Source organism: Molothrus ater, chromosome Z, assembly GCF_012460135.2.
Source record: "Molothrus ater isolate BHLD 08-10-18 breed brown headed cowbird chromosome Z, BPBGC_Mater_1.1, whole genome shotgun sequence".
In the NCBI taxonomy this organism is placed as follows: domain Eukaryota; kingdom Metazoa; phylum Chordata; class Aves; order Passeriformes; family Icteridae; genus Molothrus; species Molothrus ater.
In genome coordinates this window covers 8,446,204-8,464,400 of record NC_050511.2, presented here as the reverse complement: position 1 = coordinate 8,464,400, position 18,197 = coordinate 8,446,204, and the positions used below count along the sequence as shown (strand labels likewise).

Sequence of the window (18,197 nt, the reverse complement as noted above, 5' to 3'; positions counted from 1 at the left end):
GGCACAGATGTCTGTGAGCTTTCACAGCTGGCTCCAGCAGCAGTGGGTGCCCAATCCCAGCCATGCCAGATCCTGGGTGCTGCAAGGGCTCCAGCCTTCTTCCAGTAGCTGCACTGCTGGTGGATAACTCCCTTTTGCAAAGATCACCTTCCCTTTGGCTGCCCCTATCCCAGAGCAGTCCCCTGCTCTCCCACCCACACCTGCTCCCCTCTGTCCCCAGACAGTTTTGTTTGGGTTGAATCCCGCTGGAATGCTGGATGCTCCTGGTGTTTCTCTTGCTCCAAACAGAGGCTGCTGATTCTGGGATGGGGCCCCAGGATGGGAAAGGCTCAAACCTCATGCAATGACAGGACTCCACTGCCAAGAGCTGAAGCCCCAAGGTACCTCCCCAACACCAGGCATGCAGGAAATTTGGGGGGCCAGTGCTTACTGACCACATGGATGTTGTAATGTGACAGTATTAAATTACCTGTATTATCAGATGATTAACCAACTAAATTCCAGCCTTGGGGCTGCCATCCTGAAGTCCATGCAGAGCTTGCTAGGCAGCATCCAGACATCCCACTGTGTCCACCTGGGACCAACAGCCATCCCACAACTCATGGTGCCCAAGGGCTCTAAAAATGGCTTCCAGGAAGGACTCAGGGACCATCAGCAGAGGAAAACTGTCAGCTGTCTGAAACAGGGGCAAAACACCTCCAAAATTATTTCCTGCTAGTCTGAACTCCTGCCAAGGAAGCTGCCAAACCCAGGGAAGGTGCACCACGTGGCCCAGGACAAAGTGAGTGCTCTTTGCTGCCCCAGCTGCTCTTGCATGGCCAGCTAAGACAAGATCTAAAGGGGGTCTGGGTTTTGATTTGCATTCTCCTGGCACACAAAATCTCCCCACTGCACGGAGCCTGCCTGCTTCAGGGCACCAGAGTGTTTAGCATCTGCTTAAAATTATTAATTGTTTTCATGGTAAGTGCCTGATGATATCTTTTAAATGGAAATGTGAGGGATTTAGCTTTCTCTCCCTCCCTGTTTCCCACCCTCCTCTCCTTCCTTTCTCTCTCTTTTCCTCCATTTCTTCCCTTCATCCTTCCTCTCTTCCTCCCTAAAATTTTACTAATTTCTTCTAATTCCATTGCCAAAACCCCCAGTCAGTGACAGCAGGAATCCTTGCAACTCAAGTTCTTCTGGAAGTGGGGTTGCAGGCAGGAGCAGACAAGAAGAAACTCAACAATAAGGGCAAATCCAATAGTAAAACTGGAATGAAATGACAGCCATTAACCTGGTATCAGGAAGGACAGTAAAACTGCAGCATGGCAGGAGCCAGCAGGCCTCAACTCGTAACCTTTCCTTCTGATTAAAACACACTGGTCACAGATTACCTTCCTTTGCTCAACATTTTATTGTCTCACCTGCACTGGAAGGCAGGGGGAAGAGATGGAGGGGTGGGTAGGACTCAGGATCTGCAGCTTGTCTGCAGCTCTGCAGTCTCTGGCAGGTGCCAAGGACATGGACACTCAACCAAAGGGCATGAACCTGCCCCCAGCAGTTGCCCTCCACCATGAAGTGCTCGTGCCAAATGGTGTCTGTCCACCAGGTGCCTCCCAGAATGGCACCCCAGGGCTCAACCATGGCCACAGACGGAGTCAGTGTCAGAGCTGGGGGTGCTCTGGGTCTCCCAAACTTGAACAATGTGGGACACAGCCACTGCTACAACCTGGGCAAGGACATTGGCTCATTTCAGTAGAGACAAAGCTCCAGGAGCTTTGGGAAAGCCACATCCCTTGGCAGATTGACCAATTTCTTTCAGTGACATCAGAAAATGGGACAAAAATGAAAATAAATTCCTGGCCACACCCCGTCAAGCACCTCTGTATATCTGGATCCCACACTGGGTGTATTCCTTGCTCCTGGCAGAGCACAGCTTGTGCCAGCCTGGCACAGCAGCATTCTGTCCCTTTCCTAATCCCTCACAGACCCATTAGTGCACCACAGAGGGTGCAAATACCCCTATGGGACCCCAGAGGATTTTTAACCCATTAATTCCATGCTTGAGTTCCTCTCACTCTCCCCACCACCTGCCCTGTTCATCCTTTCAGAGCAGCTCAGGGCAGTGATTGCAGAGGACATTTCTGCCCTCATGCTGAGAGATGGAGACTCAGGACAAGGATGACCCAGCCACAGAGATACTTCTCCCAGGATTTCCAACAGCTCCCCTGGAGAAATGAACCAGCATCAGGGAATGTCCTTATGGGGAATCCCAATGGGCCTCAGCTCCCCTTTGATGCTCCTGGGTCAAGAACAACAGCTGGGTACCCCGCAGGCCCTCCACTCCCTCATCCCTCACCAGCTGGACTTTTTTAATCTCCTGCAATAAATCACTTTTTAATTACAAGTGGACTGCAACTACCAAAATATAAAAGGCCTGGGGCTTTACAGCACACCAGCGATAGTTCCTATGAATTGCAGTGCCTTTGCATCCCCAGCAGCTCCATTTGCACCACCCTGATGCTTCCCTGTGCCACCAGAAAGGTTCATTGCTCCCTTCCAGACTTACACACCCCCGTGCACAAGCCAAAAGTATGAGGGCATGAGGAGGTTGGAGCTGTTGTGAGCAAGTGGGGAGCTCAGCATAACCAGGGTCAAGCTCTCACACCTGGGTGTAGCCCCTCCTCTTCCTCCTCTAACTGCTGCTTTCAGCCTGTTTCAGATTTCAGAGGGGGGGATTTCGTTTTAACTAAAAAAAAACCCAAACTAATTCTCAGGCCACCTCTGAGATTTTTTAGCAGCAGATAAACTTGAGCAGCTGGTACCTGCAGCAGAGGGCACCGTGGCACGGGCACCAGCCCCCCTGAGCACACACTGCCTCCCCAGCCTCCATCCTAAATCACAACACAACAAACAGGCTGTTCATTAGGTGCTGTTTAATTAAGCAATATGGATCCTGCCTCGATATTTACAATCCCACTTGCCCTGATTTATTGGAGAGAGTCTCGTTTTCAGAGACGGCGACTGTAAAGTTTAATACTGCTTGACTTAACTGCGAGTTTCATTTACGGCCGCGGGCCGAGGCGCGGCAGCCCGGGGCTGGGAGCCGCCGGGCCATTAAATCACAGCTAACTGCCCGTGCCGGGAGATGACTAGCTTCGTTACAACCGGTTCAGCGGCTAATTACCCCGAGCTGGATTGCCACACTTAAGGCAATTTGTTGCCACTTCCCCAGGACCCTGGAGAATAAGAGGGGAAGTTGGGAAGTTGGAGCAGAGGCACTTGTTGCAATGGAAAAGGCTCATGGTCGGGATGGTGGTGGAGAAAAAACGGACTCTGTTTGTCCCAGGAGGGGAGAAATCAGTTTTGCAAGAGGCCAGACTCCCAGCTGGGCAGCCCTGATGCCCTGGTGAAGGATGCTGTGTACAACGACAGCTCCAAGCTCAAGGGTCAGCCACCAGCTCCTCCCCATAGCCCCGGAGCACCTGGGCACTGCTGAGGTCAGGTGAGGGCATTTGTGGGCTCTGGGATGAGGCAATCTGACACAAAGATAGGACCAGCATGTAGGAGGGCGTCCAGCATCACACAGGCAGGAGGCCCTTCCATCTGTCCTAGCCCCATGGGGAGCAACACATGGATGGGGCACAGGGAACACGGCCCTCCCCATGGACTGTTGTCTTGGAGGCAGGAGGAGAACATTTCTCTCCTTGCGAGGTATTTCTAGACCCCAGGAGCACACTCACAGACTGGACAAGGAAAGGGGTCTTATTAGAGAGCTGTGAGAATGGATCATTAGTGACAAATAAAAACTATTTGTGAAGGTGTGAGGGTTCATAGTGCTTGGCATCCCCCCACATCAGCTGTGGTGGCATCACTGTCTATCACCTACCCCTGCAGAATCCCAGGGCCTTCCTGGAGGGAAAGGGAAAGGAGCAAAGAGAGAGGTGAATAGAATATCCCCCAGCTCGGCCCAGTGTCCAGGCTGCCACTATCCCACCCCATGGGTGGGCACAGTGAAGGGGGGAGCAGTACCAGGAAGAGAGCTGGGCTCCCTGGCAGCCCCCAGGTGAGTGATGAACTATCCCCTGGCTGCATCCCAGCAGCCCCTGTACCTGCAGCAGGCAGCATGAGGGCTGCCACCCAGCAGTCCCAGCCAGAGAGGATGAGGAGGAACAGCTCCAGGGCTGAGCATCTCAGCCAGCAGCCTCCGTGCAGCAAGTCTGCCAGGGCTCAGCCCTCTCCCAGCAGCTAGCTAGGCCTTGGGCTGCATCCATTCTTCCTCTGTTTCCCACTCCTCCACAAGCCTGCAGCGCTCAGAGACAGACTCAGAGCTCCCCCCAGGGAGGAAGAGGAGGCAGCACAGAGGCAGGGACACAAGCAACAAGTATTGGGCTGCCAGCACAACCCCTGAGCCCCGTGTTGCCCCCCACCAGCAGCTGGGGTCTTCACCAGAGACCCCAAACCTCCCACCTAGGACTGAGAGCCATGAAAGCACAGGCAGAGTTACTTTGCTTCCAGGTTTTATTGTCCAGGGGGGTTGTGCCCCTCCACGGGGCAGAAGAAATTCCAGCCCCACCAGTGAGACTGGACTGGTAAGGAGGGTAAGTCCTTTAGTGGTGGAAGGAGCATGGGGGCAGAGACAGAGCCTGGGATGGTGAAAGAGACAAGAAACACCACCTACACAAGGATGCCACAGGATTAGACCCTGAGTCCCCAAACAGGCAAAACCAGTCCCAAAAACCAGCCAAGCCATGACAGAATCTGGGAGTTCAGAGGGCTCACAACCAACATGAATTCCCAGACTTCGGTTGTCACCACTCCCAGCTGACTCGTGGCCTCACTGAGCACACCAAATGATAAAATCTGAAACCTCTACTCTTAGTGCAGCACTGTGAAGCCCACCACTAAACCACATCCCTAAGTGCCACATTTACACGTTTGGTTTTTTTTAATACTCCCAGACAACAGTGATTCCACCACTTCTGTGGGCAGCCTGTTCCCATGTCTGACCACCCTTTCGGTGAAGAAATATTCCCCAACATCCAATCTAAACCTCCCCTAGCACAACTTCAGGCTGCTCCCTCTTGTCCTATCATTAGTTATCTGGGAGAAAAGACCAACCCCCACATGGCTATGACCTCCTTTCAGGTAGTGGTGGGAAGCAATAAGACCCCCTCTCACACTCACATCCAAGGACTGGATGTTCTGCTGCTCCCATCACACCTCCTCAGCCCTCTTCTTGTAGTGCACCTCGGGGAGGCTCCTCAGGCGCTCGGCTGCCTGCAGGGCACAGCACAAGAGACAGCCAGGGGCTGCTTGCAGAACAGTCCTGGCAAACAGCCCCCTGGGTGCCCCAATCCCCCTGAGCTGCACTCACCTGCTCCGGGGTGAGGTCCCTCTGCGCCTGGGCCAGCATCTCGTACCCCACCATGAACTTGCGGACGGTGGCGGAGCGCAGCAGAGGGGGGTAGTAGTGGGCATGGAGCTGCCAGTGCCTGCAATCCTCCTCCAGGTAGGAGCCTGTGGGGGCTCCTGCAGGGGGTAGATGTCGGAATTCAGGACATCCCTCTGGCTGCCCTGGATTGCCAGGACCCCTGCTAGGGGGCTCAGAGACCCCTCAGAGAGCCCAAGACGCCTGTGACCTTGATTATGATTGATGGAAAAAGTTAACAACTTTATAGGAGGATCTGCAAGCCACAAAAGTGTAAGTAGAATAATAATCAGTTTGTCACAGGGTGAAAAATAGATTTTTTGGGGTTTTTAGAATGGAAGTTCAGGGGGCAAGATGGAGGAATCTGGGTGTGTCCAGCCTTTCTCCTTTTTCTTCTTGGTCTCCATCTTCTGCTGTGATGTTGGCACTTTTAGATTGGTTTAGAGTAGAAGCTCACTGTCTAACACAGGTGATAGGTATTGGAAAGTAATTGTAAATATTGTACACGTGGTTTTTAGTATAAAAAGATAACACCACCCCGGGGGAGGCAGAGTGCCTCTGACTGTCTTGCTGAGCGGACCTTGGCAGGCCAGAGAAAGAATTTTATAGACAAGAAACAATAAACAACTTTGCGACCGAGAACTGAAGAGTTCTGACTCCTTCTTTGACTGCCTGGCTGGGAAAAGAGACTTTCTAACACATCTTGGGGTCACTCTGACCAGCAGAGGTTCTGAGAGGTAGAGGCACCACATGACCACAGGGAGGAGACAGGGATGTGGATGAGAGGATTGCAGAGCCACGCCACTCACCATGCCAGCCCATGGAGTAGGGGAAGGAGACTTCGAAGAGGTTGTCATACTTGATGAGCAGCCTCTGCATGATGGAGGCCAGGCCTGCAGGAAAGTGACAGTGATTCACACCCCGAGCAGGCCAGCAGCTTGCCAGGTGTGCAGTGGGGTCACCCGCAGCACCTGTCCCTGGGTGGACATCAGGGACAGGCAGGAGGGATGCACTTGGGAATTCTCACCCCTCCCCACTCACACAGGGAGCCAGAGCAATGCAGCAGGAGAAGCCTCCCACCAAAACAGGGAGCACCACGTGCTTCACCACCCCAAAAAGACACAAGTGCCACGAGAAGTGCTAGTTCTTATCCTAACAACTAGTTCTTATCCTAACATAACAGAGGTGCCATTCCCCTCCCCAGCTATGCTCGGCAGCTCCCATCCCAAGGACACAAGCCCTCCAGCACCAGCACGGCTGCCTCATAACAAAGGTCAAGCCCAAAGGATGTGAGATGGGGTACAACAAAGCTCAGGGCCACTCACTGTCCCTCTCACTGTCACTGAGGTCCTGGAGGCGACAGACATGGCGGCGGGGCAGCAGCAGGGTCTCGTAGGGCCAGGTGGCCCAGTATGGCACCACGACCAGCCAGTCTGCATTATCCACCACCAGCCGTTCCTGCAGGGCACAGAATCACAGAATCAGCCAGGTTGGAAAAGACTTCTGGGATCACCAAGTCCAACCTATGATCTAACACCACCTTATCAATTAAACCATAGCCCAGAATGCCACACCCAGTCTTTTTGACTCCACCACCTCCCTGGGCAGCCCATTCCAACACCCAATCACTCTTTCAGTGAAGAATTTCTTCCTAATGTCTAGCCTAAACTTCCCTGGCACAGATTAAGACTGTGTCATCTTGTCCTGTCACTGCTTGCCTGGCAGAAGAGACCAACTTCCACTGACTAAAACCTCCTTTCAGGGAGTAGCAGAGAGTGATAAGGTCTCCCCTAAGCCTCCTTTTATTCCAAGTTAAACACCCAGCTCCCTCAGCTTCTTCATAGGGCTTCTGTTCCAGATCTCTCACCAGCCTTGCCGCCTTTGACCAGATGAATTTGAGCATCAAAACATCCTTCCTAAACTGGGGACGAAGAACTAGACACAGCATTTAAGGTGGAGCCTCACCAGTGCCAAGTACAGGGAAAGAATGGCTTCCCTTGTCCTGCTGGCCACACTATTCCTGATATGGGCCAGGAGCCATTGGCCTTCTTGGCCACCTGGGCACACTGCAGGCTCATGTTTAGTCAGCTGCCAACCAGCACCCCCACATCCCCTTCTGCCTGGCCACTGTCCAGCCACTCTGTCCCCAGCCTGGGGGGTGTTACACGCGGTGCTTGATGGGGACACACAAAGTCCCACCCCCCTAGGGCACTCCTAGGGTCCATCTCCTGAGGGCTGGGGAGCCCAGCCCAGCACACAGACAGCTCCCAGGGAGGGGATACAGACAACATCCATGCCTTCACCTTTCGGCAAGCCTCCTGCTCAGCATACTCCAGCAGCATGGGCACGCCGTGCTGGCTCAGATGCTGGCGCTGGCTCCGGTCCTCCAGGCTCGCCTCGTTTGGAAGGAAGCTGCTGGCCCACACCTGGGAGAGACATTGGGGCACAGGACTGAGGTGCTCCTACTCCTCATTTGCAGGGGTATCCCCAGTCATGCTGCTCATCTGGAGGTCCCTACTGCCACCAGGTGGAGAGTCTGGCACGTGACAGCCACAGGGGACAGTCCCCAGAGGGAGGGTGACAGGACAGACACAGGGGTATCCTCACTGTAAAAAGCTTCGGGACCAGGGCAGAGCGACTGCCGTTCACATCTGCCCTCAGGGTTTGTTGTAGGGTCACCACAGGGACTTGTAGTTTAGCCAGGTCAGAGGTGGGACAGCCTCACCTGGCAGTGGGGGTGCGGGTTGGAGCAGCCCATCACGGCTCCCTTGTTCTCGAAGATCTGTGAGAAGAGGAAGAGGTACAGCCAGCAGGCCCCAGCCACAGGGCCCCCGCTGCAGGCTGTCGTGGTGTCCCCAGCACAGCAGGGAAGCAACCTGCAGGAGGACAGAGCCTCACACCCAAGGGTGTGGAAAAGCTCAGCAGGGCTCAAAGGGCACAAAGGACACAAAGCAAGAGACCCACACCCAACTAGGATGCTCCCAACCCCAAGTACTGCCAGAGTACCCAGTGCTGGCCTCCCACCTTCACCCACAAAAGAGCAGCCCCCGGCAGCCCCACACCTGCACCCAGGGGTAGGAAGCACCCAGCTCCGTCGCCAGCTCTGCCCACGCATCGATGACAGCCCGGATCTCTGGCAGGGACATGAGGGGCAGCGTCAGGTCCGACCAGGGGTGGAAACACATCACCTTGCTGTAGGGGAAACACGCTTAGCTGTGACTGCAGGTGTCTCCAGAGACCCCCACAGCTTTGCTGGGTGCAGTGGGATGTGGGACAAGGGACAGGGCCAAAACCCCCAGAATGACCCCAAAACTGAGGAGGTGCATACAGTACAGGCACTGGATGAGGGGAACAGACCCAGCCCAGCACCATTCCACAGGTTTTTGACAAATTGTGTCCCAAACCCGCTGGAGCCGTGTAGGTACTTACCACACACCCCGGGCTGAGGCAGCTCGAAACAAGGGGTGATCATTGTCACCTGGGGAAGGACAGAGGGGGACAGGGAGAAGGCACTGAGGCAGAACCCAAGCCTCTCCAGGCCGCCTTGCAGCAGCCCTAGGTCCCAAGTCGGGGGGGTCCCCAGCAGCCTGCTCTGCTCCCCAGAGTTACCAGGCTCTGGAGCATCGGGCTGCAGTGCAGGGAAGTCATTTGGGAAGACAAAAGTACCCTCGTACTTGGGGTTCACCTGCCGGGGTGAGAGATGGCATGAAGGCAGGAGGGGGTGGCAGGGGCAGCCCGGGTCCCTGTGCCCCTGGTGGTACCTCGCCGTTGGCCCGGGTGGCCCCAGGGCAGAGGGGGTTCTTGGGGTCCCAGCGGGGCACATCCTCGGGGGGCGGCTTCTCAAGCTGACCCTGCCAAGGGCGCTTTACCCGGTGGGCCGATACCAGCACCCAGTCGTCCCGCAGCGGGTTGTACCGAACGTGCTGGTGCTCTGTGGGCAGGGAGAGCAGTGGCAGACCCCCTGCAATGGGGGTACACGCACCCCACCCGCCAGGCCCCCTCACGGGGCAAGCAAGACGTTCTGCCTTATACACGCCACTTGACGCCCTCCCTCAGCTTCACCCCTCCCTCAGCTTCACCCCTTCCTCCCAGCCCGGGAGCCCCGCGGCTCTGGGCAGGGAAGGTCTCCGCAGCTCCTGCTTCCCGGGGTCGTGCTGGGCCCCGCTGGGGGTCTGAGGGGAAGGACGGAGGAAGGCAACCCCATCCGTACCGCTGGCGCGGAAGCGCTCGCCCGCCTCCACCGCCCCTGCCAGCGATGGCTCCATGCCTCCCCACTCCCGGAAACTCGGCGGGCTCGGCCCCCTCAGGCTCCCGCCCCGCCCCACCGCGCCGGCGCAGCCGCCCGGGCCGTGCGTGGCGTGGCCGCGGCGGGGGCGGTCCCGGCCCGGGTCCCGCTCCCGGTGCCGGGGGCGGCGGAGCGCGGCATGGGCGCAGTGTGGGGGCGGCGGGCGCTGCGGGCCGGGCTGGCGCTGGGCGCGCTGGCGCTGGTGCTGCAGGGGCTGCGCGGGTGGCTGGCGGCCAAGCGGTACGAGTTCAGCTCCGCCGAGATCGCACAGCTCGCCCGGCACCACGCGGGTACGCGCCGCGCGTGGGGACGCGGAGGGGCGGCGGGGAGCGGGGCCGAGGAGGGATGGCGGTGGGGATGGGGACAGGCAAGGGGTTGGGGATGGAGAGAGGAGCCGGGGACGTAGCGGGGAGCGGCGGCCTGGGCTGGAGGGGGGAGGCGTAGCGGGGACGAAGGACCGAGGAGAATTCGGTACAGGGGGGCCGGGATCATGGAGGGAATGGGGCTAGGGTCAGGGAGAGGCAGGGAGCTGGACCTGGGCAGGGAGACTGGGAGAGGGAAGGGAGCGGTACCGGGGAATAGCAACAGGGAACGCGGGGAAAGCGGGGTGGAAAATGGGATTGGAGCAAAGGGGACCAGGGTAGCGGCATCATCCAACCTGATTGGGGCTGAAGCCCCAGGTGGGTCAGGCCCGGAGCTTCAGAAGAGGGCTGTCCCCATAGGGCACAGGGAGTTTGGTCAGGGCTGCATTTCACCAGGACAGGGGCACTGTCACGTTATTTAGATCTCCCATATTGCCCAGCACCTGGGATGGGCTGTAGGACTGGAGCACTCGGCGCTGCTTATCCTCCATCACCATCCAGGCAGGCGGTGGAGCTGGGTCAGCGGGAGCTGAGGGCTGGAGAGAGGAGATATCTTCCCTAGGCAGACCTCTCCAAGGGTGCACTGAAACCCTGTGGCTATGCAGGGGATTCGGGGGGTTGGTTGGCTGAGCTTTTTCTGTGCCAGGGACTTACAGTGACCGTGGGTGCTGCAGGGCTGGACCATGAGCTGGCTTTCTCCAAGATCATTGTGGAGCTGCGAAAGAAGCACCCAGGCCACATCCTGCCAGACGAGGACCTGCAGTGGGTGTTTGTGAATGCGGGTGGGTGGATGGGCTCCATGTGCCTGCTCCATGCCTCGCTCACCGAGTATGTGCTGCTCTTCGGGACAGCTGTCGACACCGGGGGACACTCAGGTGAGCAGGAGGACCAGGCTGCTGGTAGGGGAGTTCTCCAAGCTATTTCTACTCCATTCTTCAGGTGCAGCTGGCCATGATGTGCCCAGCTCAGGGAGCCCACTGCTTCACTACTTGTATGGGGTGAATGATGCTGGCCAAACCCTCCCTGCAAGGGGACCAGCCCTCATGGTGTCCTGCAGCATTTGCCCGTGCCACATGCTGTGTGGCCAGGACTCTCTGCATCCAGCTGGCAGGCGACAGCAGACATCTCATCTCCCAGTGCTTCAGGAGGCAGCAAATGCCAAAGAAGTTTGAAATAATGGGGCTTAAGGATACTGAGCAGCCCTGGCTGGTGGTATATGGCTCTTCATACAGACAGTGAGGGTACCAGAGCTATTGGCACTTCTTGGTGTATTGAGGCAGTGGGGTTGCCATGCTGACCCTTATGCTCCACTATTCAGACCTGGGCTCCTGTGCTGTCCCTGGCAGGGAGACACTGAGGCAGTGTTGTCTGTCCTCCCACAGGTCGCTACTGGGCAGATATTTCTGACACTGTCATCTCGGGGACATTCCGGCAATGGAAGGAGGGGACCACCAGAAGTGAGATCTACTATCCAGGTAAGTGCAGCACTATGGTGACCTGTGGGCTGCATCCATGTCTTTGGGGCACAGCCGCTTGCTGTCATAGAGCTGACAGAAGCCAAGAGCTCAGGGTAGAGCAGTTTGGGTCCCCAATAGCACGTCCCAGCATCTCCGTGGGTGGCAGTAAGAGAAAAAGGAGCAAGGCTTGGGTGGGGTTGGAAGGCTCAACCCTGCAGGCCCTAATCCCATGTCTCCCATTTGGGTGTGATGTGGGGCAGCACCTGGGAGCTGTGCTGGTTGTGTGTTTTGGCAGGCGACACCATCGTGCACCAGGCAGGAGAGGCCACGTCAGTGCAGTGGAGTGCAGGCACCTGGATGGTGGAGTACGGCCGGGGCTTCATCCCCTCCACACTCGCCTTCGCCCTGGCTGACACCCTCTTCAGCACTCAGGACTTCGTCACCCTCTTCTACACCCTGCGTGTCTACGCAAAGGGGCTGCTCCTGGAAGCAAATGCCTTCTTCAGCACCTTTGGGTGCTGAGCCCATCTCACCAGGGCACCCTGCTGAGCCCAGTTGGCTCCTTTCCTCCCAGCCGTTCTCTCTTCCTCCCCAGGTTCTAGCAGAGGCAGCAGGAGATCCCCCCTGTGCCTTCCCCAAATTGTTCTGTCCTTTCCCCACAGGCTAGCAGGGTGCCAGGACAGAGGGACCTTGGCAGTCACAGCAACACAGAACGTCAGTTCTCTTTACTACCTGCCTGTCCCTCCTTTCTATCGGAGTCACGTCCTGCTTTTCCATCCCTCGGGGCTGGAGTGGCCTTGCAGTGTACAAACACCCCTGCGTGCCCTCAGCATGCAGCGGGAGAGAAGCTGGAGCTGGCTGTCCCCGGGCCCCAAAAGATTTCCTCAGCTCCTGAGACATCAGGGGAACAATGCTGCCCTCGGGGCAGGGTGCACAGGGTAGACCAGAGCACCCATTGCAGAGGTCGGCCAGTGAGTCCCCCCTGTCTCTGGCAGCCTGCCGGACTGCGGGCAGCGCAAAGTGCTGTGTCCAGCTGGCAGCATCTCCCATGGCTCCATCCCTGCTGATGAGGGTTGGCAGCACACAGTGTCACCCTGGCACAGGGCAGGATCTGCGCTGAGACCCCCAGCAGTGGGGGGATGCCCGGCTTCTCTGCTGGAGGGCCCCCTGCTCCCCTGTGTGTCACCTGCCCTTAGGGGTGGCTGGGGCTGGAAGAGGGTCACTTGCCCACAGTGCTCTCCAGGCAGTGCCCCCCAAGGGGGAAACCCACCGTCTGTCGCCTTAATGGAGACCCCGTTCTGCGTGGCCTCTCGGCTATGCACGCACCTAGTGTCCTCGAGTGCCCAAATGTCTGTACTAGCTCAGGATGGGATCTCACCCCTCAAAACGCTTCCCCTGGCTGTGAGACCCCCTGGGGACAGCCACTCTGCTCGGCTCCCGGCATGGGATCCCGGCTGCCAAGAGAGTGCTGTAATCCTCCAGCCAAACCCAGATGTGCACCCTGCTTGCACCCCTGTGGTCAGATCCGTGTGAGCTCACTGCTTGGTGGAGGGCTTTCACCTCCATTCTGCTGCCAAACACATGAGTGTGTTCCTGGCCACCTAGGCCTGTAGCATGTTGATTCTCCTGCTCCCCGGACTGTCCCTGTTCTGCTGACCAGCAGCCCTACACATGGGCTAGTTCTTAATTTGCTACCTGAAAAGAGATAGCAGTAATAAAGTTGTTCATCCCACATACTTGGGTTTCTGGGTGAGTCTCTGCTGAGCCCTGGCACAGTTGCAGCAGGGCAGCTGCAGGCCAGCTGCAGCCTCCACAGCAGTACTGCTGACAGCTGGGTGTCCCCGGGGAAGCTGTTATCACCCCACTCAAGGTCCTGGGAGCTGGGAATATGTCACTGGGCAGGATCAGCCCTGCCTCAGCTCCCGGGATTGGCAGAAGATGGTGCTGTTACTCCTCTCGCCACTGCAGTCACTGGTGACCAAAGGCCTGGGCTGGTGCCAGGTCCCTGCTTCCATAGGCAATCCCGGAGCTCAGGGAGCTCCATCCTTTTGAGGGATAGTGCTGAGTGGCAGTGCTGAGTGTGGCCCCCTGAGAATGGTTGGACCCATGCACAGCGGGTGGTTTTGAGAGGTTTGCACACACACACACACACACACACACACACACACACACACACACAGGGGTGCACACGTATGCTGTCAAGACACATCACGCATGTGTGTGTTCACAGATTGTGTGTGCATATAGGTAGAACAGTTTTCAGGTGGGGCTGGCACACATTTAAAAATGGCATCACATTTATAAACAGGCATCTGTCCGTACAGAGCAACTGCAGGTGTGTGAGTGCTGGGGCACATGTGGGTAGGACATGTGTGTGCGTGGGTGTAGCCAGAAGAGTTGTGCTCCTCTGTGTGTGCGTGCCCATGCCGGTGGCACACGTGTGTTACACCTGTGCGTGTGCACAGCCTGCAGTGCACATGGCAGCAGGTGTGCAGCCCTGTGTGCTCATGGACAGGCGGGCTGCGTTTGTGTGTGTGTGTGCACGCATGGGCAGGCTCTGTGTGTAGACATACGTGTGTTCCTGTGGCTACCAGGCCTCTCTGGCCCCCACCAGGCTGTTCCCCGGGGTTTGGCAGGGCCCTGTTGGGGCACACGAGCAGTCCCACCCGAGCTGGCCCGCGCGGCAAGGCGCTAACTCAGCAGCTCGTATCAATACCGCTCCACTTACAGCGAAGGCCGCGTAATGAAAATCCGATGGGCACGCTGGTGGGAGTAAATAAGTATGCCATTAAAATAAGAAAATCAAAGCTCTGGACAGGTCTTTTCTCTTGCCCATTGATTTCTTTTATTACGGAAATATTGCTGCTAAATAACATTAGTGTGAACAATCTCAGCAGTGTTTTCTGTAGCGCCTGTGTCAATAACTCCACACCGGGCGGGGGATCCCCCCCAGCCTGGCTGCAGGGCCAGCAGCCCTGTCCATGCAAAAGGCTGCTCTGGGGGTTCCTTCCTCAGCATTCCCAGCTCAGCCAGCATGAAGAAAGAAACCATGACAAGCAGAGAAACCACGTAGCATGGGGTAGCTCAGGCAAATGCCAGCAGGGTGGAGCTGGGCTTAGACCCAGGCACCCTGGCTGCTCTGCCAGGAGTTGTCCCCACCCCAGCACGAAGCACTGAGTGCCAGGCATTCATTAAAGGGTCACAGAAAGCATCCCTTTCGTAGTTGCAACCTCTTAATCAGGTAAGTGTCTCCAATGACCAGCAGAGAAGAGATGAGTTCTGGACACATCGAGTTCTGCAGGCAGCTGGTACCTCTGCTTCTTCTTCCCGTGCCTCCTCCAAATCCATGCTGGCCTGACCCAGCTGCCTGCAGCATTTGGTTCTCACGGAGAAATTGAGGAACAGGTTGGAAACTCATCTTCAATCACCCAGCTGCAGCACAGGGCCAGGGCTTGCCCCTTTCCCCCTTAGCTGCCCAGGGACACAGCATCCTTCAAAACGCCCAAAGGCAGCAGGTAGTCCTTGGAGAGACAGATGTGACCAGGACACACAGGAAATACACACCCTCTGGTGTCCAGAGGCCACATGGGACCCCAGGACACCTCAAAGGGCACCAAACCCTTATTGAGTGGCTGGAGATGGGCAAGGAGAGTCAGCACCTGCACCCCAGGTCTGACTCTACCCCTGTCCCAGCTGAAGCAACCATGAGGGGCATCTCCCCAGAGCTGCCACCAGGACAAATGCAGATCACTGCCCTCCTAACACCTTCCCCCTGCAACTTGCTTTATCTTGCTGTCCCTCCACATGCAGTGGGTATTGATCAGCCCTCAGGATCTATCTCTTGATTCTTCCTGCGGTATCTCTCTGCTCCAAGTATCTCTCACTCTGCTCTGCTGTCCCCATCTATACCCCCACTATCCATCTGTGCCGCCTCAGCTGCAGCTGTCAATAGCCATCTGGGGAATTTCTCTCCAGCTGGAAGCATCACCAGACCCCATGGGTGCGAAATGCTGAGCAGTGGGGCAAAGAGAACACGGTCCTGCTTGCTTGCCCCAAGGAGAGCCTGACATACTTCATGACACACATGCAGAACCCCAGAGCTGCTATCACTGTGGAGGTTCTAGAGAGGAGCTGAGTAGGACAGCTCTCTTGGTGGCCATGCCCAAAGCAATGGGACACGCTGCACCCTCTGGAGACCTTGTGCTGCCACTAGCTGGCCTGGGTGCTAAACTGACCCAAGCATCCCAACTCCTCTGCCTTGCAGAGGGGGAGCTTCCCCAAACACTTGGGTTCCTGTTGGGCCATGGAGAAGTCACCATGTCTGTCTCACCCCACCCAGCCCAGCTTTCAGTGTGCAGGGGATAAGGCACAGCCCAGAGCAGAGGGTGCAGCACAGTGGGGTGCAAGGCAGCAGCACTGGGAGGGGAAGCTGGAACCATGGGGTCCTGTGCAATGAGTCCTGAGGGTCATCTGGCCCTGTGGATCCATCTGAAATAGGGCCAGGTCTCATCTTCCCATGGCAAGTCAACAAGAGTGCCACACTGACTAGCACTCAGAGGGGCTGGCAAGAACCAGGAGGTCCCTGCCTCTGCCGCAGCGGGATGGGATGGGCCAGTGCAAGCTACAGCTGTCCAGCCCTGAAATAGGATGGCCGACAGCTAATTTATCTCCTGTGCAAAGATAAACAGTGCCTGGGGGCCCTGCAGGGTCGGGAGCTGCCCTGTGCTCCCAGGGAATGGTCTGATTTTTCCAGGACAGCCTCCCTGGTGAGCATGGCGCACTGTGTCACATGCACTGAGGTGCCAGGAGCTGAAGGAGCCCTGAGAATCATCAGAGCCATGGCAGGACATGGGGTAGCTTCTCAGGAGATGTTCATAGGGAAACTGGAGAGCACAGAAGCAGCAGCTTTTCCCCACAGAGGGAAGTGGTGAAAAGGACAGAGCTGGGTCATGGAGCCTGAGAGCGAAGTCAGCTCCTGCCATCAGCATGGCCACTGGCTGTTTTTCCTCAAGATGCTTCAAGGAAAAGGGAGGATTTGGCTCATGCTGGCTGCCCCTGGCCCCTGGAGCAAACAGATGGCCATGGAGGGGACAGAGCCACCAGCCCTTGCCACCCAGCCTCCTGTCATCCCATGCCACCAAAATCCAGTGCAGCAGTGGGAAGTCTCAGTGGCAAACTGCTCTGGCTGTGGGATGGAATCAAAGCCACTGTCCCTTGTGTCCCAGTGTTGTGGGGCAATGCTGCTCCCCAGGCATCCATGTAAATCCTAAGCTGCCCTGGCCAAAAAAAGCCCAAGGAAGAGCGGGTGCTTCCTTTGCCCCCTGGCAAAGCTTCCTCCATAAAGGAGTCAGGAAAATCTGGCAGACAGGCAGGTGGAGGAAACAGTCAGGGGATGCTGCCAGTGGGCAGCAGCCAAGGCAGAGAGGTGCCGTGCTCTCACCTCGTCTTACATCCTTGTCTGGCATCTGCAGACACACTTGATGATACCCTGGTGCCACAGTTCACCCCACTGCAAGCAGGGACACAGGGCAAGCCAGGAGCATTGAGCCACTCCAGTGACAGAGACATATGGCCTTGTTCTACCCGTGCCAGGAAGCCTCTTTGGGCATCCAGGCCACATTAAAATCTGACCCCTCCAGCCAGGGGCCAGGCACCCACAGCACCTGCCACAAAGATCCCTTCGAAGTCCCAGGCCGGGGGGTCATGGATCACACTGCTGTGATACCCCAGCCCTTGAGGATGGAGCTCAGGATTCAGCGTTTGGAGCTTGCCCCAGACACCCCTTTGTGCCTGCACATGGATTGGTAGCATGAGCACACACACCCACCTCCCCCAAAAAGGCACATGTGTGCACTCCTGCCCCTCCTGCCCCTCCCAACAGAGATTGCACACACCAACAGGTGAACACATGAAACACATACCCCCAAGTTCCCCACAGACACATAGAGGGCTTTTATTATTGTCCTATAAGAGCGAACACACATGTGTGTGCACACTACAGGCACTCAGCCCTTCTGACAGGGCACGCTGCTTCTCACATGGGTGTGCATGGTCACTGCTCCAGGTGATGGACACACATCTTCCACACACACCACCAGGGTGTACACACCCCTTAAACCCCGGGCACACTCCCGTTGATGTGTGGGGGCTCCCACACGTTTAATGTACTCACTTCTCCCACTGTGCAGAGGCACAGGGGTGCTCGACACCCTGCTTACACACGTGTGGGGGAGGCTCATCCATCCCACTGCACGCAGGCAATGAGCACACACACACACTCACCTTCTCCCAGCACACACAGCTATCCACACACACAGACAGACGCTCTAAAAGGTGCGCGATGGATGCAGCACCCTCCTACACACGTGTGCACAGACCCCTCACACACCCTCCCTCCTTCACACTCCCTTCTCCTCACAAGTCTGTGTGTGCACAGCCTGCACACACCCCCACGCACTCCCCTCGTCCAGCACATGGACACAAACTGGGGGTCTCCCAGCCCGCCGCGCCCCCGGCCCGGGTCCCGCTGCCTCCCGCGGCCGCGGGCCGGCTCTCGGCGGGCCGGTGCGGGGCGATCCCGCGGGGCTGCCGTAAGCCCAGCCCTCCCCGGGTGACTCCCTAGACGTGCGCTAGCAAATGGGAGCGGGGAGGGGTGTTGCTGTCTGACTGCCACTTGTTGCAAA

General features: G+C 57.2%; 2 protein-coding genes across 3 annotated transcripts; one reads left to right on the top strand and one right to left on the bottom strand.

The window, feature by feature from the left end:
• Nucleotides 1–4,482: 4,482 nt before the first annotated feature.
• On the bottom strand, nucleotides 4,483–9,685 carry GALT (galactose-1-phosphate uridylyltransferase). The gene is made up of 12 exons (XM_036403209.1): nucleotides 9,621–9,685; nucleotides 9,172–9,341; nucleotides 9,020–9,095; nucleotides 8,840–8,888; nucleotides 8,473–8,602; nucleotides 8,136–8,192; nucleotides 7,714–7,836; nucleotides 6,736–6,868; nucleotides 6,220–6,303; nucleotides 5,357–5,511; nucleotides 5,167–5,259; nucleotides 4,483–4,656 (listed from the first exon to the last, which is right to left on the bottom strand). Exons 1-11 carry the CDS (start codon nucleotides 9,673–9,675, stop codon nucleotides 5,197–5,199), a joined length of 1,095 nt encoding a protein of 364 aa, XP_036259102.1. The 5' UTR covers nucleotides 9,676–9,685; the 3' UTR covers nucleotides 4,483–4,656; nucleotides 5,167–5,196.
• Nucleotides 9,686–9,800: 115 nt separating this feature from the next.
• Nucleotides 9,801–13,250, top strand: SIGMAR1 (sigma non-opioid intracellular receptor 1). Of its 2 annotated transcripts, XM_036403911.2 has the most exons (4): nucleotides 9,801–9,985; nucleotides 10,732–10,932; nucleotides 11,440–11,532; nucleotides 11,810–13,250. In XM_036403911.2, the coding sequence occupies exons 1-4, from the start codon at nucleotides 9,835–9,837 to the stop codon at nucleotides 12,034–12,036; spliced, it is 672 nt and encodes a 223-aa protein (XP_036259804.1). In that variant the 5' UTR covers nucleotides 9,801–9,834; the 3' UTR covers nucleotides 12,037–13,250. The 2 variants fall into 2 exon arrangements, with proteins under 2 accessions (XP_036259804.1, XP_036259805.1); XM_036403912.1 differs by lacking the exon at nucleotides 9,801–9,985 and having other exon boundaries at nucleotides 10,834–10,885.
• Nucleotides 13,251–18,197: the final 4,947 nt, after the last annotated feature.